Source organism: Parambassis ranga, chromosome 17 (genome assembly GCF_900634625.1).
Source record: "Parambassis ranga chromosome 17, fParRan2.1, whole genome shotgun sequence".
In the NCBI taxonomy this organism is placed as follows: Eukaryota; Metazoa; Chordata; class Actinopteri; family Ambassidae; genus Parambassis; species Parambassis ranga.
Genome location: NC_041037.1, coordinates 21,387,058 through 21,414,447, shown reverse-complemented (window position 1 = coordinate 21,414,447; position 27,390 = coordinate 21,387,058). Strand labels below are relative to the sequence as shown.

Sequence of the window (27,390 nt, the reverse complement as noted above, 5' to 3'; positions counted from 1 at the left end):
TTTCAGGTCTGATCCTGTTAAGATGTTTAAGTAATCAGATTACTGCATAAAGCCAACAATAACCTGATTACTGAAGTTCAGAGCAGCTTTAAGGAGCCACACAGATGGAGTTCACTGCAGCAGAACATTAATGCCACATTACCATGATTACTGTGAGGCTGATGCTCTGATGGTAGCTAGCATGTAGCACTTAGCATGTGTGTAGAGGAGTGTGTGTGTGTTAGCAGCATGTGAGGAGCTGATGTGTAGATCTATGCTCACAGGCTGACCGACCAGCCTGCAGGCTCTCTGCTGTCCTGTCGGTCGGGCTTTCTGTTCTCAGATCTTGAGAAATGAGTCTAAGGAAGTTGCAGTAACACCTCGGCGGCGGCGCTGCTGGTGTTGGCGGTCAACTCCATCTGCAGGGGCAGTGGCCTGATTTCCCAGGAGGCACCGCCTGGCGCTTGGCTCTTATTACCCGTTACACCGGGGATCCGGTGCCGCTACATGCCCTCCGCCTCCCCCGCCTCCCTCGCCTCTCCCCTGTCCTCCTGCAATTTCCTCTCCCGGAGATTTATGCTTCCTGTAATTGGAGCGTTTGGCGGCTGTGAGCCAAGGCGATGGCGCGAACACTCGGCTGAGCGGGAGGAGGAAATGCAGCAGCGTTTCTGAAGTGAGCAGTCCGGGAGTCCTCAGCGGGAGCTCAGAGACGAAGCCCCGCACCAGGCCGCAGTTAGAGCTCTGTTAACCTCCTGATGTTTGACTCGGTCGGTCACAGAGAGTCCACACACAGCTGGGTCAGAACAGGATGATGGGTCAGAACAGGCAGCTGAGGCTCTCACAGCAGCGCTGATGTTGGCAGCGACATACATATTACTGGTTTTAGTTCATTTTCAAGTGAAGAGCACTCTGCTGCAGGCCGGGGACACTCATCCATGGTCACCTCACAGCCCAGTGCTGCTGCAGGCACGCTTCTCACTTCCTGTAATGAATCAATAAATCAATATTCACCTCTCCATCTGCAGAGGTTTGGCTTTTGTTTGCCTCTGAGTTCAGAGCGGAGCCTCACACCTGAACAGAAGAAAGAAATGTCTCTGAAAGAGGAAGTTCGGTGCAAAAAAGACAACAAACAGCAGCCAGCAGGACGCCATGATGGATCACATGTGAGCAGCAGTCACATGACCCACACTCAGAGAGTCTGTCCGACCTGAGCACACGCACACACACACGTCCTCAGAGGATGAATGAGATGTGATGTTTTGTCGTCCTCTCTCGTCAGATTGTTTTTCAAGGTCACACTGGATGAACTCATCTCCATCTGCTCATTGTCACTGTTTGACGACATGATGAGCTGTGTCCTTGTTTTGTCCTGTGAGGTGCACAGGGAGCTGGACGTGGACCTGGGTCTCCTCGTCCTCTGTGATGCAGTTTGAATTTTATTTTCTTATTTCTGTGGCTCACTGCTTCAGTCTTCAGGGGGGTTTGAGTGTAGATGTGAGTAGCAGAGGAAGCGGGGCGCTGCAGTGACAGCTTCATTAACCACAGGGTCGGCCATCTTTGATTTCCTCACTGGATTTTATTGGCGCTGCATTCGCTGGATTCTTCAGCTGCAACACAAACTCTGAGTTTCAGACTCAGACTGTGCGTCACTCTGAGAAGATGAACGCTCCTTTCTCTCCAACACCCAGGACCTTTAAAAATCCTTCCTCCAACCAAACTGAAGGTTAGTCAACAGCACGCTGACCGAACCATGAGGATCTGCTCACAGCCTCCATTTCTGCCATCAAACAGTCTCATCATGACTTTGTAAAGAAGTGCGGCAGCTAAAGGTGAAATTTAATTGAACGCAGCAGCCGGTGTGCATTTCTCAGTGCAGCAGCGGCGGTGGCAGAGGCGGCAGCGGCGGCGTGCCAGGAACTCCAAACTCAGCGTTCATTTCTTAATTCAAGGCCGCCGTGCCAACTCTCCTCCTGTCAGTCCATTTCCTGATGGAGTCGCAGCTCTGAGCCAGCCAGGCCCTGGATGCTCTGCAGCACAGGAGTGACAGCAGGAGACAGGAAGGCTGTTCTATGATGGCTTTGTCCTGAAGGGGGCGCTGTGGTTTCAGACTGAAGCACACAGTGAAGGATGTTTGGACTCTGCACCACATGACTCAGAAGCAGCATGATGATTCAGAGCATCTGAAAGTGTCACGACAACAAGACGCATCAAACATGGAGGCAAGGGTGGAGCTGAGAGCCTGGAAGAACAGAACCGACCTGCTGAGTGTCCGCTGGACTCTCTCTGACGGTCGGACTCTGAATATCTGTAAAACTCTAAGAAAAGAAATGAGATATCATCTGATCTGAAAGTTATCAAATCGAAACACCTGCTGCTGTCAGGGGAACCTCAGACACAAAACAGTGTCACACATGCACCTGGTGCAGCCCTGGATTTACAGTAGTGCTCCACCTGTGATGGAGGCAGAGCTGGCTGACGTGTGTCTTTCTGTCTTCACAGATCCTGGTTCTGGTTCAGGAGACGGAGACGGTGAGTCAGTTTGCCCTGTTTAAAGATTTTATTTCCTGCAGTGAGTGAAAGTCACACACACACACACACACACACGCACGCACACACACACACAGACACACACACACACACACACACACACACACACACACACACACGCACACACACACACACACAGACACACACGCACACACACACACACACACACACACACACACACAGACACACATGCACACACACAGACACACGCACGCACACACACACACACACCCCTGAGTATGAGCTGCTCTGATGAGGGCTCTGAGGAGCTCGCTGATACTTTCTGTCCTTCTTGTCTCCAGAAACATTGGAGACATTTTGTGAGCAGCGGCTGTGGTTTAACTTGGCTGCTGGGGGGTGGGGGGGGGGGGGGGTGATGGTTAATCAGAGGAGACCATTGACAGTAAAAACTATGGACAGAGCTTCCGTGACGTCACCCGTTTGTTTCTGAAGAGCCGTTTTGAGTCTCAGTGGGAGGTTCCGGGACGTGATGATCGCCGCCATGTTGGCAGCGTCACGTCAACTAAAATTCCGAATATGGACAAAGAGGGGGAGCACGAGCGGGGTTTAGGGGGGCGGGCGATCGTGGAAGCAGGAAACTCACGCTGTGATACGTCAACTGTCTGTCACTCAAGCGGCAACGCCCATAATTAGGCATAATTTTAAGTCCGAATACAATTGAAACGAGTCAGTTGTAAAAAAATTCACCCCCGTACAACTGACACTAGAAGAGAACCTATCATCTGAGACCAGAGTGGTTTTTTTGTACCAGGCTGTAAACATGTTCTTTTCTGCTGTGAAGTCGGCCATTTTAACATGGGAGTCTATGGGAAATTACTCGCTTTTGGAGCCAACCCCCAGCTGTTGCAGCGTGAATTACAAGTTTTGACACTTCCGCATGGGCTTCCACTTTGAGCCCCGAAGGTTGCCGCTTGGAGGAGACACCTCCACCATCTGCATGTGGGTGGAGTCAGGGAGCTGGTGCCCCCTGCAGGCCGCACGCTCCAAGATGAATTATTAAAACTGTTTGTCTTCACCTACACCTGTCACACATCAACCTGTGAGACATCATGGGTTCATGTCTTCATTTGCATCCTGATGAGGTTTTTGTTTCCTCACAAATGATCCACATTAACCGTTTAATTAAACACTGACAGACTAGAACGACCAAGAAACAAGCTCCAGGAGCTGTGGGGATGATGCAGAGAAAAGATAGATTCATGCAACGTCTGAAAATGTCCTTAAACAATAAAACATCATCAAAGTCATCAATGTGATGAAATCAACAAAAATAGATGAATATCATCACATTTTCTACATATATACTTGATATATAGATTTTTAGGTGAAAATACAGTCAGATGGGATCTGCGGTTAGCAGCTGAGACTTTAAGGGAAGGATAAGCACATGTAGAGCGATGCTGTTTGTTCCTGCTGCTGTGATGACGGGAACATGACACCGTCTTAGGTCTGTGATGTTTTAGTCTTTCAGCATCTTTCAGCTTCTCCTGCCCCACATGAACAGCCCCACATCCGTCTTTTCATCCGAAGCTGCACGGACAGATTCAACAGGACGAGCCTGGACGTGATGCAGCGGCGCCGTCAGGCTGATCCTTCAACCTTTTCAGGCCACAGCTAATTAGCCTTGTCCAGCCTCTGTGTGTGTGTGTGTGTGTGTGTGTGTGTGTGTGTGTGTCTGTGTGTGTGTGTGTGTGTGTGTCTGTGTGTGTCTGTGTGTGTGTCTGTCTTATTCCTCTGGCTTCATTTAGTATTTGTATGAAAGCTGCTAACAGATCATGCTAACGTCTTGTACTGGACTCTTGTGGAAGGAGCTCATACATTTTGTTCTCTTATGGTCGTTGCAGAATGTTTTTGAATTTACTGGAAGGTAAACATGAGATGAGCTCAGGGTTTGAACTATGAGACATGCAGCCGACAGAGGACACACATGTATGTAGGTTATAACATGGATGGCATTTGGTTGGTGGTGTTGTTAGGTGTGTGTGTGTGTGTGAGGGTGGAGTCAGTTTGAAGCAGCACCGTCCTGCTGTCAGCAGAGTCCAACAGAAACAAAGAAGCCTCTCTGCTGCAGATCCTCGCCGATCGATCGGCAGCCTCTGAGCCCAGCTGAGCTCTCCATGTTCAATACATCCACACGCAGCAGGCCGATCTGTCAGCCGGCAGGCAGACACACACAGGCACACACACAGGCACACACACAGGCACAGACACACACAGGCACACACACAGGCACAGACACACACAGACACACACACACACAGGCACACACAGACACACACAGACACACACACAGAGGCACAGACAGACACAGGCACACACACAGACACACACACACAGGCACACACAGACACACACAGACACACACACAGAGGCACACGCACACACACAGAGGCACACACACAGACACACACACACACAGACACGCACACACACAGACACACACAGACACGCACACACAGGCACAGACAGACATGCACACACACAGACACACACACACACACACAGACACGCGCACACACACAGACACACACACACACGGACACACACACACAGACACGCACACACACAGACACACACACACACACACAGACACACACACACACGGACACACAGACACGCACACACACAGACACACACACACACACGCACACACACAGACACACACACACAGAGACACACACAGACACGCACACACACAGACACGCGCACACACACAGACACACACACACACACACAGACACACACACACAGACACGCACACACACAGACACACACACACAGAGACACACACAGACACGCACACACACAGACACACACACACAGTGACACACACACACACAGACACAGACAGGCACACAGACACACACACACGCTCTCTCTGTTGTTTCTTACAATAAGTGGAGAACACTCAGAGTGAGACCTCTCTCTGTTGTTGCAGCTCTGTGTGTCTAAAGCAGGTGGACACATTAATGTGAACACCTCTGCAGATCAGAGGCGTTTCTTCAGTTCAGGCTAAATGTTTGACGCAGATGTGATGCGTGCATGTCTCACTGTGATGTCATCAGACATCAAATCGTTACAGCGGCGAGCTGCGATCGTTTGCAGGAACGACGTCCTCCGCAGCCTGTGTGTTTCTGTCCACTGGGACAAACCAATAAATCAGTATCATTATCTCTCCATCTGATTGGAGGCCGAATAAGGCTGTGTGTGTGTCTGTGTGTGTCTGTGTCTGTGTGTGTCTGTGTGTGTGTGTGTCTGTGTGTGTGTGTGTCTGTGTATGTCTGTGTGTGTGCCTGTGTCTGTGTCTGTGTGTGTGTGTCTCTGTGTGTGTGTGTCTGTGTGTGTGTGTCTGTGTGTGTGTGTCTGTGTGTGTGTGTCTGTGTGTGTGTGTCCTGTGTCTGTGCCTGTGTGTGTGTGTCTCTGTGCCTGTCTCTGTGTGCGTGTGTCTGTGTGTGTGTGTGTGTGTGTCTGTGTGTGTGTGCCTGTCTGTGTCTGTGTGTGTGTGTGTGTCTGTGTGTCTGTGTGTGTGTGTCTGTGTGTGTGTCTGTGTGTCTGTGTGTGTGAGTGTGTGTCTGTGTGTGTGAGTGTGTGTCTGTCTGTGTGTCTGTGTGTGAGTGTCTGTGTGTGTGTCTGTGTGTGTGTCTGTGTGTGTGAGTGTGTGTCTGTCTGTGTGTGTGTCTGTGTGTGTGTGTGTCTGTGTGTGTGTGTGTCTCTGTGCCTGTCTCTGTGTGTCTGTGTGTGTCTGTGTGTGTGAGTGTGTGTCTGTCTGTGTGTGTGTCTGTGTGTGTGTGTGTCTCTGTGCCTGTCTCTGTGTGTCTGTGTGTGTCTGTGTGTGTGAGTGTGTGTGTGAGTGTGTGTCTGTCTGTGTGTGTGTCTGTGTCTCTGTGCCTGTCTCTGTGTGTGTCTGTGTGTGTCTGTGTGTGTGATCTCACCTTTTTTAAGAGAACATAGTTGGATGTTGAAGTTGGGCTTTGAAGCTGCGGCTGTGGATTAATTTCTGATCTTTTCCTCTGTTACCGACAGAATGACCCTTGATGAGTCATGGATCCCTGATGAAAGGCAGCCATGATTAATCCCCGCAGCTCTTTGATATTTGATGTTAGCGCCTCATCCGCTCAGAGCCCGCTCCCTGCTGGAAAATGGACGCCGTCATGTGGGATGGTATTAAACACATCCCCTGTAATGACAGTAATAATATCATAAGATGAAAATGCGTCCGTCTCTGCCTCCATTCGGTCGACGAGCTTCAGGAGTCTCTGCACACGCTCAGCTGTGTCTGATAGAAAAACATGTGAGCCGTGCAGAAGCGGCGGCGGGAACGGCGTGATGCCAGCAGGAGGTCGTTTTGGAATTGAAATCAAGCTGCTGTTCTGGAAAGAGCTGCACAAATAATAATAACAGAAACTGATGGGGTCGTTCCACAGAGCACAAGGCCTCAGCCTCACTGTGACCTTCAGAAGAAAAGTCTGAACTTCTGAGGTCAAAGAGTCCAAAGTCACGCCCGTTTCTTTGGACTCCAAGGGACATCGATGTGTTCATCCTGTCAGGTCTGTCCAATCAGAGTCCAGTCAGGAAGTGCTGTCAGTTCTGTCCAATCAGAGTCCAGTCAGGAAGTGCTGTCAGTTCTGTCCAATCAGAGTCCAGTCAGGAAGTGCTGTCAGTTCTGTGTCTGTTGCTTCATGAAGACTTTTCTGCTTTGATCAGTTTGTTTCAGTCAAAGTGTCTTTATGCTCATATTGTCCTCACAGAGACACAACAGTCCTCTACACACATGCTAGCTAGCTGCTACATGCTAGCTGCTGCATGCTAGCTGCTGCATGCTAGCTGCTACATGCTAGCTGTCAGGGAGCCTCAGCAGCTGGTTGTTTCCTCTTTGTTCTGATTGGTTGTCGTCGGCTCATGAATCTGATTTGTTGTGTTTTTGTGTTTCAGACGACGAGGGTTCGGGCTCTGAGGTTGGGAAGAAGTTCACCAAGTGCAGCACATGTAAATACGGAGCGGAGTGTGATGAAGACTCTGAGGATGTTTGGTGAGTAACAGATGAGATCAGAAAGGTCACGAGTCCTCGTGTTCTGTGTGTTCCTCTGACGTTCTCCTCCTCAGGTGCATATGTAACATCGACTGCAGCGGCCACAATGAGAACCCGGTCTGCGCCACCGATGGGAACTCCTACAACAACCCCTGCCTGGTCCGAGAGGCGTCGTGCATGAAGCAGGAGCAGATCGACGTCAAACACCTGGGCCGGTGTCCCGGTAAGACTGGAGGTTACAGCAGCACTGGAGGGACACACACACACAGAGAGACTCACACAGACACACACAGACAGACACACACAAACAGACAAACACAGACACACACACAGAGAGACTCACACAGACACACACAGACAGACACACACAAACAGACAAACACACACAGACACACACACACACAGAGAGACTCACACAGACACACACAGACAGACACACAGACAGACACACAGACACACACACACACACACACAGAGACTCACACAGACACACACAGACAGACACACACACACACACACACACACACACACACAGAGACTCACACAGACACACACACACACACACACACACACACACACACACAGAGACTCACACAGACACACAGACAGACAAACAAAAACAGACAAACACAGACACACACACAGACACAGACACACACAGACATTTTTTTTTCTTGTGAGACCTCCCGTGTGCAGCCAGCTGTGCGCTCATCGGCCTGTTTGTGTTTCCGTTGTGTTACAAAGTCCTCAGAGGTGACTCTCAGCTTTTTAACTCTTTGTTTACCTGCAAGTTTCAGCTGGAAGCAGCCGCCATGTTGGCTGTAGCCCCGTCAGTTAGCACGGAGCGCTGCCACACTCTGTTCCTGGCTGCTGAGCAGCAGGTGTGGATCTTTTCTGCTCTAAAGGCCTGACGGAGGAACTGTGGGTGGAAAAACACAGAGAGCAGCAGGCTGACCTAGAACAGGCTGATGGTTCCTTCAGAGTTAAAACGGCTCCCGTGAACGCTGACAGTCGCCATGTTCGGCGTTTTTAAAGAGATGAATCGAGACAGATTTCTACTTTCACAGCGAGCAGGAAGTGTTGCCATGGACACTGTGCATGGAGGCAGCGCTCCCTCGTCTTCTCTTTATTCTCCTTATGAGACTTATGAGAGTTGTAACGCTGCGCTGAGGTGACGGCAGGCTGAGCAGCTGCTGCTGCTTTTACTCTCACTGGCTGTAAACAGCTGGATTTACAGCGCTGACCTCGGACCTCTGAGCTCAGGCAGGCCGACGCCTCCATCGCCGTCTGATTGAATCCAAATTGGAAAATCCCATCAGAGAGTAACAGAGTGTGGCTCGTCCTCAGCAGTGAAGCACCCTGAAATGAAAAGCTCTTTGCAGACTGAGAGCTCTGGACGGGTGTTTTATTTCAGTGTCGTCAGTTTTTGTTTCACTTCTTCTTTAATGAACTTCTTTGTGTGTTTCTTTCTGCTGTCATGTCCTGAACCTTTGTGTCTGACTCGTTTTATCAGTTTTGTCCTTCGTCTCTTTTATATTTCTTTGTCTTTCCCGGCGTTTCGTCCCTCCAGCTCCCTCGTCCACCTCGCAGGACGTTATTTCCCATCATCCCGCTGCTGTGTGTGAAGGCCGGTCGTGTGCTGACTGCAGCCGCGTCATAAATCAGCCTCGTTACTGAAACCGTGTCAGACAAATTAATGCATCTAATCACCATCAGTGTTTTCAATTAGGACACAACCGGAGCGCGCACAAGACTGAATACACACCTCGTTAACATCATGATGTCATCCGACACACACACAGACACACACACACACACACACACACACACACACACAGACACACACACACACACAGACACACACACAGACACACACACACACACACACTGCTGCTTTGCACATTTAAAGAACAGAGTTTTTCTGCTTCAAACAGCTGGTTAGAGGCTTTAAAGTGAGACGTAAGCTGTCTGTGTCCTCTCAGTGACAGACTCTGTGTCTGTGTCCTCTCAGTAACAGACTCTGTGTCTGTGTCCTCTCAGTGACAGACTCTGTGTCTGTGTCCTCTCAGTGACAGACTCTGTGTCTGTGTCCTCTCAGTAACAGACTCTGTGTCCTCTCAGTAACAGACTCTGTGTCCTCTCAGTAACAGACTCTGTGTCTGTGTCCTCTCAGTGACAGACTCTGTGTCTGTGTCCTCTCAGTGACAGACTCTGTGTCTGTGTCCTCTCAGTGACAGACTCTGTGTCTGTGGCTCTCAGTGACAGACTCTGTGTCTGTGTCCTCTCAGTAACAGACTCTGTGTCTGTGTCGTCTCAGTGACAGATTCTGTGTCTGTGTCCTCTCAGTAACAGACTCTGTGTCCTCTCAGTAACAGACTCTGTGTCTGTGTCCTCTCAGTGACAGACTCTGTGTCTGTGTCCTCTCAGTGACAGACTCTGTGTCTGTGTCCTCTCAGTGACAGACTCTGTGTCTGTGTCCTCTCAGTGACAGACTCTGTGTCTGTGTCCTCTCAGTGACAGACTCTGTGTCTGTGTCCTCTCAGTGACAGACTCTGTGTCTGTGGCTCTCAGTGACAGACTCTGTGTCTGTGTCCTCTCAGTGACAGACTCTGTGTCTGTGTCCTCTCAGTGACAGACTCTGTGTCTGTGGCTCTCAGTGACAGACTCTGTGTCTGTGGCTCTCAGTCTGTCTCTTCCTGTTTCTTTTGGGGATCATGGAGTCTGGGTCCAGCTCTGCTCTGTCCTCTGTCCATGTGTGGACCAGAGCTGTCCTGTCAAATTTTATTTTATTTTTCTATCTGCCTGGGTCTGTTCTAACAAATCTACACAGTAGAAACAAATTCTGAAATTACATTTGTGAATTTACAAGAAAAACAAACAACAAAACAAACAATTTGATTTTTTTTTGGCAAAAATTTTTTTAAAAATATATAACTTATATTTTAGGTTTTTTGTAGCTGTTAACAAATTAAAAAAAATTCGACAAACATTTTAAAGATGTAAATGAGAGCTAAGAAAAACACGCTTTGTACGTGTATGTAAATTTCCGGAAAAAGATGGCAGCTTCCAGGTGAGTGATGGAGCTGATGTTTGTGTATGTGGCGCCCTCCTGTGGTCAGATGTCAAACATCTTCACGATGTGAGCTCAGAAGGCGGCAAACTTTGCCTTATAAAAATGTGTGTTTAATGTTGTGATGCCGTCTGTTAAAACCTGTATCACGATCCGTGTAACCATGGTAACCAGACACGAAGATGCTGACAGCTGCAGCCTCCGAAGGATAGGAAAAAAAAACAGTCCCTGGGCGGGCTGGTGTTACGGCGGCTCTGCTCTTACAGTTTGAATGTTTCATTCTTAAACATGCAGAACAGACTTTAATGAGGACGAGTGGCAGCTCCTCTGATCCTCCTCTGAGCGAGGCGAGAGGTGTGAGCGTTAGATACAAACCTCATTTGCAGGCACAGTTTGCTGTCTGAGGTTTTTTCAGAGTCTGTGCCAACACACAGAGCTCCTCCGGCCTCCTCACGTCTGATTAATGCTGATGGACTCACCTTGAATCACAATGCGCCGTCCTGCCGGAGACGCACGCTCTCAGTGGGTTTTGGCAGGAGGCCGTAACCCGGCAGGATTTATGGATTTCTTGTCAGCGGTTACGGCTTTAAGGTGGCTGGTGACCAAGTGTCTGATTGGCTGGGGGGGAGGCGAGGGGTTTGTGTGTGTTTGTTGGGGGGTGTGTGGGTGTCTAACACCCTGAGGTGAGGAGCACCTGCCCTCTCCGCTGATCTGCTGTCTCCTCAGGGCGTCAGGCCAACACCCAGACCCAGAAACTCAGACTATTAAAGACACAGGCTCCAGCAAAAACATTCAAGATATTCATCAAGACGTAATATGAAAAAGAAATCAGAAATCATGGTCAGTACTGATCATGAGTCATTATTTCAGCAGCAGACTGGGATCAGAGGTCGTGTGTGCAGGCCACTGTGCACGTATCTGCTGCCCTCCTATGGTCGTCTAGATAGTGCACGTCATGTGTGGTGATGAGGGCTGGAGTCATCATCAGGGAGACAGCAGAGACAGATTTGCCTCCTAAAATGTGTTTCATGTCATGAAACTGTGTGTGTGTGTCTGTGTGTGTCTGTGTGTGTGTGTGTGTGTGTGTGCCTGAGCGCCTGTCCTCCGGCTGGCTGCACTCCACACCCCGTTTTGACCTGATTTGTCTGAATGTGTTCCTCCTTATTTATTAACGGAGATTAAAGCACGGGTCCTCACAAATATAGCAGCACAGGTGTGTGTGTGTGCTGTTTAATATTCCTCGCAGCTCCTCCTGCAGACGGTGTGAAGACATGAAGCCTGGCGACAGAAAAATAACCCCAACACACACACACACACTCTCACACACACAGACCGTCAGGCTCAGATTGACCCTTCACCGCCTCGCCTTGACAAACAGAGTGAGCCTCAGACGGCGAGTAAACATCCTGTGGTATCTCTTCCTCCAGTCTGTCCTGAAGTAAACGCTGTGATACGAGTCAGCAGACAGGAAGTCAGGCGAGGAAATCAAACTGATCAGAAAGCGACGCCTGGATGTGAAACGCTGAAATGTGCTGCATGTTTTTCCTCCGTGTTGGTGCGATCATGTGACGTAGCTGACTCCGTCCCTCTGTCTCCTCCACAGCTGATAAAGACAAACCGGGCAAGAAGGACGACAGCAGCCCGTTCAAAGGTTTGGGTGAGTTCACGTCTTCTCCATCACAGTAATAACTCTCATTAACAATCTGGATCATCACCAGGATTCACTGTTCAAGTCCTGACATCCTCAGACATCAGCTGGTTTGTAACAGTATAATCCCCTGAATCAGACCAGTCCAGCCCGTCAGACCTCACAGCTGACGGGCTGTCCCGGGCTCCATGATGTAGAGATGCCTCGGCCTCCTGTATTAAATGATCTACCTGAAGATCACAGCAGAGGACGAGCATCACATCCTCCATTAGCTCCTCAGTCTGGGCCGGAGCTGGACGTCCAGAGCTCACTTCAGTTCAGATTATATACCCGCTCTGTAAATCCTCCGTCCTGCCTTTAAACCTGGCAGTGGCCTCTGAGCAGCCCGATAACCTGCGTCTGAACCTGCAGAGGAGCCATAACTGCAGGATAAGACCTCATGAAAGCCTCCTTAATACACAATAATGTGCTCACAGGGGCAAACAGAGCTAAAGCCTCGCTGCTGAGAGACCGGCACAGAGAAGCGACCGCAGTGTGTTTCAAAGCCTGATCCTGGTGTGTTCTCTACAGTACACATGCAGATTAGCAGCACGAGGACGTTTAGCAGCGTCCCACATCAGAGATGAGACAGAATGTGAAGGGTTTCATCATCTGGCTGAAACGTCTCAGAGGGGACAGGCCTTCAGTCTGAGGCTCAGACGGACAATAGAAGGATGGGATTAAACTGCAGCATTGTCAACATGACGCTCAGTGAAGGACACAGCAGCATTTCTGTCTCCGAGAAAGACGGCGAGCAGCTGAGTGAGGCTGCGTCAGGACATGGCAGAGCTTCAGGAGAGGTTCCAGTGACGAGGTCATAGGGTTCCTCCTTCAGGTGTAGGACAGTCCTGATTTCCTCCCATAGCAGATCAGTCTAGCTGGTCCTTGTAATCCTGATCTGGAGAGTCGGGCAGTTTGCAGGTTTGGATTGTTCTTTGGTCTCTGGTTGGAAGTGGACCCAGGTCTTACCCATGTGCATGAACTGCTGCAGAAATCAGGATAGTCCTCTGACCTGTGGAGCGTTGCATGCAGGTTAGACCAGACCTTTTCTAGACAGAGGACAAGGAGAGAGTCTTGCCTAGCCTCAGAGACCCTGTCCTGAAGGATGCTGTCTCTAAAGGTTTAAGGTTCCTGGACCAAGAGTGAGCAGAACTTCAACATTTTAACATATTAAGTAGAAACAAGGTGATGTGAGTTGTCTTTGTGTAGCTGATTGTAGCACATCCTCTGTTGGGACACGTACATGTCCTGGTGGACCTTCTTTAGGCTGAGGTTAGGCCGGGTGCCGAGTCTTCTTCCGGCTTCATCGGCCCTTTGTGTCATTTTAACTTCGATGTAGAGAAGGAGCCAGCGGAGTCTGACCCCGCTGGTTTCTCACCCTCCATGTGTCTGTTACTGCAGAGACCACAGGAGTGGACCACGGAGACGGTTTCTACCCGAGGATGCCGATCCCCTGCGCTGACAGCTTCGCCGGCTTCTGCGTTCACGGAAAGTGTGAAATCAAATACAACATGGCCACCTGCAGGTTTGTCGTCGCTGATGCTACAGTTCCTCAGAATGATGTTCAGCCATGTTTACTGTCAACCTGCCGTTAAGCTGAAGCGTGTGTGTGTGTGTGTGACTCAGGTGTGACGCAGGCTACAAAGGTCCTCAGTGCGACGAGCCTCAGGACTTCAACATCCTCTACGTGGTTCCCAGCGGGCAGAAACTCCACTACGTCCTCATTGCCGCCATCATTGGCGCCGTGCAGATCGCCATCATTGTTGCCGTGGTGATGTGCATCACAAGGTAAGACAACAACATGTTCTAGGCTGCCAGTCCCAGATGATTCGAATCCAGTCAGTCATGGTCCTGGATGTGTCCCCATGTCTGTGTCTCTGCAGGAAATGTCCAAAAAACAACAGAGGACGCCGGCAAAAACAGAACCTAGGACACTTCTCCTCGGACACTAACTCCAGGATGGTATAGCCATGTGTGGGGCTGGCGGTTTTTGATAAGTTTTTTCTTACGGTGTGGGAAAAGCATTTTTAACGGTAGCTGTCATTGTTCCCTCCATTAAAAGAAGAAGGAGTATTTATTTAAGGGGCCTTATTTTCCCGCCTTTTTGGTTCTGGATGGAGTTTTTGCGATGAGTCGTGATTTGTTTTGTTCTTTGAAGCTGACGGTCACCTCGCAGCTCCGCCCTGTCTGCCCTGGAACGTGGTCTTGGCGGACTCTGCTCTTTCTTCGTCCTCCTCTGTTTCACTGTCGTCACAGGCCGCTCATGTCTCCGTCCTTTTTGCAGCAGGTGGGAGGGGCCAGCCTGTCTTTGGTATAAATTCCATGTAAAGACTTCACTGTGTCCAAACCAGCTAATAATTTATTATTATTACACAACAAACAATAACTTTTCTTTTTTAGTGGTTTTTACTAAAGGGTTGGATTCTGTTTAAACTCTAGTTCCTGTATATTCGCATGACTTGTGCAAACTGTGTACTGTGGTGTAGTTTGAACCTTTCTAAAGGAGTCGGCCTCCTCCTCCTCCTCCATCTTCGTCCAGTGGCGGTGGGAATACTTGAGGGGGACGGTGTTATTCAGTGTTTTTTAAAGGAATGTGTAATGTTTGGAAAACAGACGTTTGTAGACGCCATCGATGGCATTTCAGCCGCCGGTGCTCCGAGGCAGGATGATTGTAGAGAGACCGCGGCTCAGCTCCTGATGACGGTTTTCATGTACGTGAATGAATGTTAGAGAATAATTTTTTCTTTTTGAATTTGAACTCGATGAGACATTCCAAGCACAAAGGATCCCTCAGAAAAACCAACAACAATCAAACTGCTGGTCACAGTTCCTCCTGTATGAACATCACAACAGTGTCGCACACATTGTGTGTGTTAATGGTTGGATACCTTGATGCTTCTGTGTGTGAGAGGCAGCAAGGATCCACAGTAATGTCACTGTGTGGACGTCCACATGCAACATCCAACGTCCACCCAACGTCAGGAGGTCAGTCTGATCCGTCCTGATGTGTGTGTATAAACCGCCTGATGCTTCTCCGTGTACTTAGCGGCCAGCAGATTTTTGTTTTGATACGTGCAAACCAGAAAGTCTCATCACACCACTCTGAAAATCAAAGACGGACTGAGAGTGGACCTTTCTGTCATGTTTAGACGTTTTTTTGGTAGGTTGTTCTTCTGTTTCAGTTGTCTTACTTCCTGGTTTTGGTATGGTGGCCGGTGTCAGAATGAAAACATGTTGGCTGCTAAGTACGGATTCGGTGTCTGTATTCCTGCGCAGGGTCGGCACGCTGCTTCGGTGTTAGCAGGTTAAAAATTAGCCTGTGTAGGTTTTCTCCAGCCTCCTCCCACAAACCAAAGACGTGTGTTTTAGGTTCACTGTTGACCCATCCAGAGTGTCCCCGCCTCTCACCCATTGACAGCTGGGACACCCCCCCCACCCCCCACCCCCAAAGCCTGTAGAACAGAACACTGGGTTAGGACAGCGGATGGACGGATCTCCGCAGACAGGAACCCTGAATTGGCCGTTAAGGTTAAATAATGACATCCTGATGTAGACAGAGCCATATGCATTCTCTGTGCTGACACAACTTTAATAACTAAAAGCTGTAAAGATGCAGCTGATCCAGTTTCAGTGGACTGTGGTTCAGCTTGCTGAGAAGGAGAGTCTGGATGTTTCAAACGTGGCCGCCACTGAGGGATGTTTACGAGGCATTTATCCAAAGTCCGAACTGTGTGGAGTGTTCTGTGTGTCTATGCATCCGAAACAAAAGCAGCGTGCAGGTCGTCGTTTGTATATTAAGCTGAAGGAGCCATGTTGGATTTCGGCATGAATGTGGCATGAATGACGACGTGCACAGGTACGTTAGTGTGAACGCTAGCTAGAGGGGACACTCAAACAGTGGGAGGGGCCAAACAAGCTAAGCTAGCTACAATCCTCCAAAGGAGTTTAGCCTGCTAGCTCAGGCTAACAACAGGCACCACTTGGACAAATAATTGGTTGTGACAAATGCTGGATTAGGCCACGCCCTCTGAACACTCAAGGTGGGGGGGGGTGATCTGGACCAAAAACCATCAAGCGCCTAGCCTGGCTAATGTTTGCATGTAGCTCGTAGCTTGATATTCATTGCATGAATCAGGAACTAATCATGAACGATGCTCCAGATTTGACCCAAGTGCGCCACCAGCAGGCTAACACATGTATCCATCCTAGCCTCAGAAGGTGAGCTGAGCTAATGTGTTCTAAATATACTGAATAAAGATAAACACTGTTAGCCCCCTAGCTAACACACGGTGGTAGGATATGTTGGTGTTGTCCTGAAGGCCGGTGCCTGTGCTGGGGTCAGAGGTCAGCTCTGAGGTCAGCTCTGAGGCTGTGCTGAGGTCAGAGGTCAGCTCTGAGGTCGGCTCTGAGGCTGTGCTGAGGTCCAGCCTTCAGCGGTCGCTCTGTCTTCTCTCTGTTTATAATTTCCTGTTTTTCTGTACCTTAGTCTACGTTTCCAGGTTGTAGCCCCGCCCCCTCCACTGAGCGACGTGTTTCTACTTGTTGTCAGCCATGGCTGCCGTGACTTCTCTAAATGTGACTAGAATGTGTTTGACATGTTAATATTCTGCATGTAGTCCCTGAGGCTGTTTTTGGTCTCTGACAAAATAAAAGGAAAATGTTTTTTTAATGTACGCCGAGTTCTGAGGTGTCGTTCTTTTGTCTGCGTCCTGAGAGGTTTCTGTGATATGTGTCGTTTGTTCTGACGCTGCTCACACTTTATTCCACTCCCAGACACAGAGATGCATTATGTTCTCCTCCTGCAGGATCAGCTGGCTTCATCTTCCTGCATGTTGTGTTGTGTAGTTTCTGAACTGTTGGTGCTCTGTGCTGCCCCCATCAGGAGCTGTGTGGGAGTTTGAGGAGGAACACATTGATTAAAGACAGCTCGTCTGCAGAAGCAGAGCAGGAGGAACGTAACCCCACCACACTGTGTGTGCAGGGGGCGGAGCCTCGGGCATGCCAGCCTGTAAATATAGGGTTACAGAGCGGTGGGTGGTGGTGGAGGTGGGTGGAGGGGTTCAGAGACAGGAGCAGCTGCTGACTTCAATCACACACATTCAGCAGGCAGTCAAAGAGGCCACGCCCCCTTCAGAGCAGAACAGCTTTGAGAATAGTGGTAACGGCGGCCATGTTGGCTGGATCTGCGCCTAAAGGTTGACATTATGTTCTAGTTTTGTGATGTTCATGTTCCAGCTGCGTCAGCCTGGTTAACCTTCAGTGTAGACGTCTGTATCCTCACATCAGACCAGAGTGAACCCTCCCACGCCGTGATAGAAGCACTCCCTCCTCTGAACACCCCTCATCCACATCCACAGTGACAGACCTCTGTAGCATAAGAGCTGTTACGTTAAGTTGAGGTCCAGACCTGGGACCACATCCTGCTGCATTCTGTGGGGGCTTTGGTGAAACTCCCTGTGTGCAGTGTGTGTTCAGCAGTGTGTTAAAATAGTGTAGCTCTAACATCCCTCCCCCTCCCCCTCCCTCTCAGGAACTGTCAGTCATCTCTATAAAGAGCTTCAGATGTTCTGTTCTGTTTGGACTGGCTGCAGCCTGTGATCCACTGAACATTCCGGCGCTGTGTAATCACACATGATGCATCTGTTGGCGTGGAGCTGTCGCTGATGTACATGCTTCACAGCTGCTAGCATGAACACATGCAAATAACAGAAAACTATGAATCAGTGGGTCCAGCACAGCAGAGCAGGACTTGTATGGGGTTTCCATGGTCCTGCTGTACATCGTGCCCAAATGTCAGAGTGTCGCCTTACACAGGTTTTATTTTTGGCTGCAGGGGGGCTTGTGTGAGTTTATCGCCTGGCCTTCATCCCAGAGGGGCTGAATTCAGGTCCCCTTTGGATCCTGGAGCCTTTTTTAAAAGCAGGAGGTGGGGTTTCTCCGCTCTCCTGTCCCCAGACCTGAGTTTGGGTCACAGCGGTTGCCACTCTCTGGTCTCCCTGCTGGTCCCCTTCCCCAAGACCGAACCACTCATCTACATCCAGAAGAATCCCGTCCAAACACTGCAATGGATCAGCATAAGCATCGCACAGCAGGCGTCCAGGAGAAGCTGGAGATCATCGGGGTGGAGGATGAGGCGGGGAACCCCATCAGCGCCCTGACCATCCTGTCCCTGCTGGAGCGCGTGGCCAGCATCATCGACAACGTCCAGTCCAGCCAGCAGCGGATGGAGGAGCGTCAGCTGGAGCTGGAGAACAACATCAAGACCATCCAGGGTGATGTCCTAAAGCTGGCCAAGGACCACAGCGACACCAGCGGCACGGTGGAGAAGCTCCTGCAGAAAGCCCGCAAGGTCAGCGCCAACGTCAAGGAGGTGCGGGCGCGGGTGGAGAAGCAGAACGCCCGAGTCAAGAAGGTGGAAACCACCCAGGACGAGCTGCTGACACGCAACAAGTTCAGAGTGGTCATCTACCAGGTAAGGAGAGCATCCACGTTCCTGTGTGTCTGTCACATGACCAGTCAGCGTGTTCGACCGTTATTCAGACAGAAACCAGCTCAGGTCAGACAGACGCTCTCTGAGTGTTGGTCATGTGACTGCTGCTCACATGTGAGTCCATCATGGCGTCCTGCTGGGTGCTGAGGAGGACAGGACTTTGAGTTTTTACTGAGTCTGGTTGGAGTGAAGTCAAGACAAGTCTAACACATGCAGCACAGGTGTGTGTCTGTTGTGTGCCTTTGTGTGTGTCACAGATTTGTGTCATCGCTCAGCCTTTCAGTGGTGTTCAGGGTTCCTCCTGGCAACATGTATGTGGTTTAAACTGATTTGACAGCAGCTCAGATTGTTAAGTACCAAATAATCATAATCATAAATTGATCATTGACAAAATGCTGCCATGCAAACTGATTATAGAGCAGAGAATCAGAGCTACTGTAAATAAAAATGGCTTTGGACTTTTCTTCAGAGGTTTGAGAAGAGGAGAAAATCTTAAAAAAAGAAAACACCTCAGAACTTTGAGCAAAGTCTGAGAGAAACATTTATTTCAGAGGTCCAACTCTTCAACCATCAAGTATCTGTGGGCACACATCCAGCTTCCAGCAGGATAATTAACCAGAAATTAGAACACAGTCGGCAGCGAGCAGCGAGATCTCAGCTGAAACTCAGCGGTGAGAGGAGACACTGCTGCTTCACAGAAAAGCTTCCTCCAGAGTGCCATCCAGAGTGATGAATCAGGTCAGAGCGAGGTGGAAACATCTTCATGGACGGGTCTGTGGACACACCGTGTGTCCTGTGAGGACACGCTGCGACTCAGAGATGGACGGCCTTTATAATCACAGTAAATTGGAGCGCAGCAGTCGGTCAGATGATGGACAGACTCACAGAGACGCCGCTCTGAACTGAAGGACTTTAACGGTGATCAAAGACGCTGCGCTCATCGCTGCAGGCTGAACGACTGCAGAGCAGCGTCGTGGAGTCATGAAGTTCAGAGCGGAGCGTCGGCTGGAGGGCGTTCAGCTGCACTGATCTTTAAACAGATCATTACTGATCACCTGTGCTGGATTAAAGCAGAGACACACCCGACCTCACCCCTCTCTGACTTTGTGTCAGATTTACTGTGGCCACCAGGGGGTGCAGTTAATTGCACGTAAACAATTGGACGCTGTGTAATATGACCACTAGAGGGTTTCAGTGTGTCAGATATTCTGATGATGGTGTTCTGTCCTCGGTGTGACCTTAAGTCGCACCAGGAGCGCTCTGAGGGCCTCCCGGACAGCTGGATTATTAGATAGATATAGATGTACCTGGAAGCAGGGCTCTCACATGACGTTACTCATGTGGAGAAATTATTAGCTTCACCACACATAGACTGTCCTAAAGGAGCCAAAGACAGCCCACCGAACGAAGCTGTAGACGAGCTGGAGGTGGAAGAGGAGTGTCAGCATCATCAGGACCAAGCTAGGACAGGACCTGGAGCTAGCTGTAGCTTAGCCACACTGTGTTTGTGTAGCATGTTTGTGATCAGCTCACAGAGGGCAGCAGTGAGGTTTGTAGTCCAGGTCTGAAGTCCTGTCTTCTGTCTTTGAGGACGGCTGATGGGACTTTCCCATTGACGTTTGGATTGCTGCAGTTGGACAGAGAGGAGGTCTATGGGGACACCATGAGTCACTTTTGGAGGCACCCACATGTGGCCATTAGAGGAACTGCAGTTTTTGGCCACAGACATCAGCTCATGCAGCTGTAGACCTGGTCTCTCAGTGTCTTTATGTCCTGTGTTACAGTCCAGGTAACGTCCCGGCAGGTTGATTGACACCCTGTCTCCGTCCCTCTCTGTCTGTTTTGACCTCTCTGGGATGAGCTGCCACATCAGAGCCTGATTCTGGCTGACAGCAGTTTATGGCAGAATGCTGCGAGCCCAGAATAGGTCCCTCTGTCACAGATCCACAGCAGCTGTTAGCAGCACGCACAGCTCCGGTTACTGACCCGTCTGAGGCCAGGACAGATCTGACACCATCAGGGATTCAGTTCCTAGTTACTAAAGGGTGCCTCAGAGCCTCCAGGTGGGACATCATGTCAATAAATGTGCACATGTGAGTTTAATATGTGCTCCAGCCTGTGTGCTGAGCTAAGCTAAGCTAATGACAGGTGAAGACACTGCTGTGTTCTGACTGCGGTCCAGGTTTTTTCCGGCTGAGTGTTGAGTTTCCTCATGACGGATGTGCTGTCGGTTATTCTGAGGCCTCCGCTCGTCTCCTAATATAGAGCTTCTTCAGCTGCGCTCGTTCTGTTAGAGACGGCCCCCAGCGGCGGCTGAATGATGGCGCCGGCCGCTAATAAGAAAAAGACAAATGACTGCCGGTTTACAGCTGTTATTCACCGCGCTGGACATCAGAGGACAGGGTGTCATCTCAGTCTGTGCTGTTCCAGCCTGCAGACGAACACAGCACCACAGTGTGTGTGTGTGTGTGTGTGTGTGTGTGTGTGTGTTTAATGTCGCCTGTACTTTACACAGAAAAACACACCTTCACTCTCCGACCATCAAAACATGATCAGCTCCATCAGTAAAGACGTCTTTATCAGCACTATCTGTGTTTATTTTTGAGTTACATGTGTCTGTGGTTGTTGTGTCTGCTTGTCATTGTTGAGTGCTGAGTGTCTCCATGTTTTGTGTCTCTGTGGTCATGTTGCATGTTGTGAGTTTCTTTGTGACACTTTGTGGACATATTGTGTGACATTTGTTTGTGTCCATACAGCCCCTGGGCTGTGCCTGGCAGACCACGTTCACTGCATGTGTGTGTGTGTCTTTGTTTCTGTGTGTGTGTGTTAGGATAATGACTGCGGGTCTGAACTCTCCGTCCTCCATCACCAGCAGGGTTGTTAACACACACTCTGACCCACGTTCCCTGCTGCTGTAATTATTGTGTCATTCCTGAGTGTGGATGTGCTCTGACGGCTGCTCCCGATTAACGAGTGCCGCCGTCACATGCGGTCAGAGCTTAATGAGGATTCATTAGGTTTCGTGTCCAAAGTCACCTGTAGGGAGCAGCAGGTGGAGCGGGCCTGGGTGGAGGAGCCTCTCCTGCCTGTTTGTTTATATTTTTTACACAAAGACTGAAGGAACAAAGATTTACTCACAGAGCACTCACTTCCTGTTTCTGGGTCACATGGGTTGGGTCTGAAATCTTTCCTGATCACTACATAGAGCCCTTTATAGATCCTCCGCCATTTTGTAGTGCTGTCTGAATGTGTAGTGAGAAATTTAGACCCCATACAGGGCCCTCAATGTATCCCACAATGCAATTCTGTCACCTCGTCATCATCAGGCTGATTATTGGAGCCACAGCTTCAAACACTCTGACACGCTGTCTGCTGCCTCTTATTGATATGGAAGCTAATATTTGCTAATTTATTTTTATTTATTTTGTGTAAACATTGGATCATGAAAGTATAAATGTGTCACACAGCTGCACCTGCAGCGTGGCTGAATACATTACAGGCTGTCAGTACACATACTGTAAGCAGTGCTGTGGGAGTGTGTCCAGTGTCCATCCTATCAGGTGGTGTGTGGCTCAGGACGTCCAGCTGTGGCAGCTTCCTGTCTGAATGAGCTTCAGTTACTCCTTCCATGTAAAAATAGATCTGATGAGGTCTGATGTGTCTCAGAGTGTCTCAGAGAGGGGTATCATGTTTATCCACACTGACCACAAGAGGCAGCTCTCACTTTCATGCTGTGTACAAATGGGGCTAGAATGTGTTAAGCCTAGCTTAGCATCAAGCTTAATTTAGCAGCAGAGAAGGCTGATGTTACTCAGGAGCTACAACAATAGACACAAACAAAATGAACGGTCATCATGTGGAAATCTGAGACTCAGCTAACATGGTTACCAGCAGCTCTCCTGATGTGCTGCCCCCCAGAGGCCTGGCTGGGTACTGCGAAGTAGCTACCGGAACTAAGTACATTTTCCATGAGGACACTGTCTTACTTTCTCTGTCTCTTCTTCTTAGGGTGACACCGAGGTTCCATCCGTGGCCGTCACCAAGACTCCCAAAGGAAGTGGTCTGGAGGGGGTGGAGATCGAGCCTGACACCTATGACGTGCCTGCCGACCTCTCCTCCGATGAGGAGTACCTGAGTGTGGAGGAGGCCGACCCCTCCCGAGCTGCTCGCCTCAAGAAATCAATGGTGAAGAGCACGGAGACGCTGAAAGCCGCCTTCTCCAAGGAGAACATGAGCAAGACCAAAGAGAATCTGGGCAGCAAGTTCCACAACCTGGGCGAGAAGGTCATGCCGCCCGAGCGGAGGGAGAAGATGCACCAGGCGGGCGAGCGGCTGAAGCAGTCCGGCGGGCGTCTGAAGGAGAACATCGCCAAGAAAGCTCCGACCAAAGAGTCCTTCCGCATCAAGCTGAAGAAGGAGAGGGCCGTTGCTGAGGGCCAGGAGGGCGCAGAGCCCGAGGAAGAGGTCAATGCCAAGGGCGAGGAGCCAGCAGGGGGGGTCGCTTACACTGAGGTAGCCATGGAAACCAAGAGGGAGGGGCCTGTGGAGGAAGCCGGCGCTACACGGATATCAGAAGAAGATTACAAGAAGTAGATAGGACATGTGGAGGAGGCGGGACAATGGGGAAAACTGTTTAAAGTAAGAGTTAGAGAGAAGGTCTGTGATTGGTCGACATCGATGATGGACATTTTATTTGTTTGAATGTATTAAAATGGAAGAATTTGGTACTGATGCCAAAAAAATCATCAAAATATGGACTATTTATACGATGTTCTGATTCAAGACATCAGTGTCGTCTGTTGTTCTTCATCCAAAAACTGTCAGACGGAGTTTAGATTAAAGAGGCTGTGTTGTGTCTGATTTGTGAGTCTAGACCGGTAAGAAAGAGTCGTAATCAGGGTCCGAGTGCAGATGAGGTCGGCGTTTATTTGCACACGATGGTCAGAAGAAAAAAGGCAGGAGGTTGAGAGGGATGCTGAATGTTGAAGTTTGTTCTTTCATCTGGATGCTGCACATGCTGCCAGCACTGGGAAGGTGAACCTGGCCTCAGCTGGTCTCCCAGAGGTAAAGCGATGAGCCGTCAGTCAGGTCCAGAGCTTCATCCTTCAAAGGCCGCAGCCTAAAGTTGTAACGTAGTTCAAGTTTTTTCAAGAGTTTACAGCCCTGGAACAATACTGGTGTGACCTTTGTGGGCCTCTGTGGTCTAAAGCCTCTGGTGTAGGAGGGTTACACCACCTGTGTCCAAATACACTGCCCCACCCACCCACTCTTCACTTTCTAAAAGCCCACACCTCTTTTTTAAGGCTGCCTCCAAGGGTCCCACCTCCATTCCATAAAGGCTATGCCCTGGTATACAAAGGGCTGCACCTTAGGTCTGCAAAGGTCATGTCTCTGGCCTACAAAGGTCATACCTCCATGGGCTGAGGCCAGTATACAAAGGATGGGCCTTTATAGACAGGCTACATAGACCATGCCCGTGGCTTATGATAGTCATGCTTCCAAGGACCATGTACCTTCTAGCTCTGAAGGCCTCGCCTCCATAGGCCGCAACCTTTGAAGGGTGCTGCCCCTGGATTGAGGCACAGCTGTGGAATCAATGTCAGGCTGGTTTCTGTGCACAGAGCAGCAGGAGAGGAGGCACCGGTGAGCGGGTGGAGGAACGCTGCATCAGGTGGAGGAACGCTGCGTCAGGTGGAGTGTCGGGACTGAATGTGACGGGTGAAGCTCTGTGTGTCACTGAGGCTCTGCAATGTTTACAAAGGGTTAAACACAGAATGGCTGCACCATGCCACCTCCTGAGTGTCTTCACAGTTCCTCGACAAACGAGCAGCTTAAAGTGCAGTAAACGAATGAAACTTTGCATGAAGCTCAGACGGCGGCATTAGACTGACTGTGATTGCTGGTCTGAAAATGGCTGTGGTGGATTAGGGCGGTCTGAGCCCTGGTGTTGGTGGCTTCAAAGCTTTTAGAGCGCGGCTGCGTTTGGAGTATGAATGTTTTATTTCTGCTGCTTGATATTCATAGTTTTTTCCTTTTGAAGTGAGCGAGCGCTGCGAGTTTATTCTCCTGGAGTGCTGAGCGCGGCCCTTCATCAGGATCACAGGATTTAAAGCTTTCATACGTAGAGCTGTCATCACACATTAGTCTCTTATTGTGAAACTGCACTTCCTGTGAAGCGTCTGTATCGCTGGATTTGAACAGTGGGTTCATTTCTTACATTTTTTAAACACAGTTCAGTTTCGTTTTGTTTTATAACTTCAGTCACAAACGCTCCAGTGAGACTCTGTATCCACTTTGTTTTTGTACAAATACATTCTCATTAAACCTCCATAAACCCAAACTAAATACTACAGCTGTGTTGTGTTTTCCCCCTCTTATTATAATCATTGTTCTCATCATGAAACCTGCTCCTAATCAGGTCAAGATCTTTGTTCAAGACAATCAGCAATTAACAGAACCCGGACACGTCAGTGAGCGATTACTGCCAAGAACCTCAAACAGAGCTTTAATACAATGGGCCTAAAAAGGCCGCCGGACCCTGTTGTTATGTTTGGTAGTTAGGGCGGCATGTTGTGAAGAGTGCAGAGGAAAAAAACAGCATAAATAATCATGTGTTTGAGGTTTTTACCTCAACCGAGACAGACGACCTCTGACGACCTTCTCCAAAAGAGACGTGTGGTCGTGCTTTAGACGTCCCCGTGGTTCTCATGCTTCTCATGGTTCTCATGCTTCTCATTGATCTGTGTCATGGATGTCGGCTCGAGCAGAACACAGATTCTCTAAACTGGTCTATGACATCACAGAGTCAGAGCTCAGGATTAAAAAGGAATCATCTGCAGAGAAACTCACGTTAATGGAGACGAGCCGGAAACGTGCGGAGCAGGAACACAGAGCCCTGTGGAGCTCCGTCACTGAGAGGGCTACAGTCTGTGAATGATTCACCCTCTGTCCATCTCAACAGCAGTTATATGTGAACAGAGGTCAAACATTTAGCTCCAACAAGTTCACGCTCACAAGAAAAAACTGGTAAAAGTAACTGTCTGAGCTGAAACTTGACATGTTTGGATTTTGAACCCTTGTTTGGATGAAGACAAATGAGTTTCTGGGCTCACCAGCGCCCCCTGCTGGCAGGTTTCATCACATATCTGTGATTAAGATTTGGATCAGGTCTGCCTGTGATCCTGGTCTTCCTACAGATGTGTGCTTTCATGTTTCACAGGCTCAGATCATCTCTCTTCTCTGCTGTCATCTGTCTCCGGCTCTGATTAAATCACTGACTGGACGAGCAGAACATGATCGCTCTGCACTGCGTCAGCACAGTCCTGCAGATTCAGCCGTCCGCCGGCGCCGGCTCTCCAAATGAAACGCCCATCACTCTCCCCCCCTCTGAGGGGATTTACAGTCTGACCGGGGGCCTGCGTGGCTGCAGGTCGCAGCAGAGCGGATTTATTGCATTATTTCCTGAAAGAGTCCAGTCAAAGCAGCAGCTTTGATGAAGGAAGCTCAGGACTGATCCAGTTATCTGCTGCACACAGTTTACTGAAAGGAAACGTTCATCCACAGCTCCTGCTCAGTGTTAGCTAACGGAAACTGAAAGCAAATAAAGTCTAGATCTGCAGTCCCCCTTGTGGCCTCTGGGGGCCGGTCACTCTCACACATATCAGTCAGAGGGGCCCCCTTTAGGGATAAATGCAGAAACTGCAGTTCCTCCAGTCTCCACCTGAGGGTGACTCAAGTACAGTCAAGTGAAGTGAGCCTGTTCCTCCCACCATGCTGCACCTTTCTTCTCATAAGTTAGACACCAGCAGCTCCACACGAGCTTGAAGTCTGCTCACAAAAAGTTCAGCCATCTTTATTTTACACCGTCATGAGGGCCTGATAGGTGCAGCTGGTCACATGATCCAGGTCTGTCTGTTCAAACCGTGTTCATCTACAAGCAGCCAGTCGGAGTTAGTGTGAGCCCGCCTGCTGGACCCGGCTGTGTCCTGCTGCTCGGTGTGTGTCACTGCGCTGCAGGTTGTCAGCGGCTCCGTCTAATTTCAGCGCCGCTGCTTTTTATAACCTGGACAAACTTAGAAAGATGACACCTCCGCCGCCGTCTGCACCTCATAACCCGGCAGGCACCTGTGCTGCACCGGTTACCGGGTTGTCACGGCAACTGTTCCCATCAAAGCCTCTGAGAAAAATGATGTTAATTAATTTGCCCTCATCCGGGCGGATCTGTGACTCTGAGCCCGCTCCTGATGCCAAAATCCATAATTCAGATTTATATGAGCGAGCGCGCGGCAGACAGAGATAGAGACGGCGCTCTGCAGTGATTGCATTCAGCTCGTCTGTTTGTTATGCATTAGCTGAGCACAATTGAGCTCTTCAAGCAATCTGTTGAAGAGAAACGGCCTCGGGTGAAGAGCGGAGGAGGAAGAGAGGAGCTCCATTAAGACGTTTTCATCTTCTCCTTCACTTGAAGGAGCAGAAACACTTCAATAACCTGCACAGACCTTTCCCCGAGATTGACTCATCAAATCTGCGAAACCGGAAGGATTTACATTTTGAAGAGAGCTGCAGGG

The 27,390-nt window shown here is 49.6% G+C and overlaps 2 protein-coding genes across 2 annotated transcripts in view; both read left to right on the top strand.

The window, feature by feature from the left end:
• Window positions 1-15,506, top strand: part of tmeff1a (transmembrane protein with EGF-like and two follistatin-like domains 1a) — a 34,455-nt gene extending 18,949 nt beyond the window's left edge. Inside the window, exons 4-10 of the mRNA XM_028427594.1 lie at window positions 2,479-2,508; window positions 7,480-7,576; window positions 7,651-7,799; window positions 12,250-12,303; window positions 13,735-13,858; window positions 13,960-14,121; window positions 14,217-15,506. Coding sequence (XP_028283395.1) covers window positions 2,479-2,508; window positions 7,480-7,576; window positions 7,651-7,799; window positions 12,250-12,303; window positions 13,735-13,858; window positions 13,960-14,121; window positions 14,217-14,301 — 701 coding nt within the window. The 3' untranslated portion in view covers window positions 14,302-15,506. The remainder of the gene's footprint in view (window positions 1-2,478; window positions 2,509-7,479; window positions 7,577-7,650; window positions 7,800-12,249; window positions 12,304-13,734; window positions 13,859-13,959; window positions 14,122-14,216) is intronic.
• Window positions 15,507-18,195: 2,689 nt separating this feature from the next.
• cavin4a (caveolae associated protein 4a) lies at window positions 18,196-25,168 on the top strand. The gene is made up of 2 exons (XM_028427405.1): window positions 18,196-18,805; window positions 22,832-25,168. Exons 1-2 carry the CDS (start codon window positions 18,398-18,400, stop codon window positions 23,414-23,416), a joined length of 993 nt encoding a protein of 330 aa, XP_028283206.1. The 5' UTR covers window positions 18,196-18,397; the 3' UTR covers window positions 23,417-25,168.
• The last annotated feature ends 2,222 nt before the right edge of the window (window positions 25,169-27,390 follow it).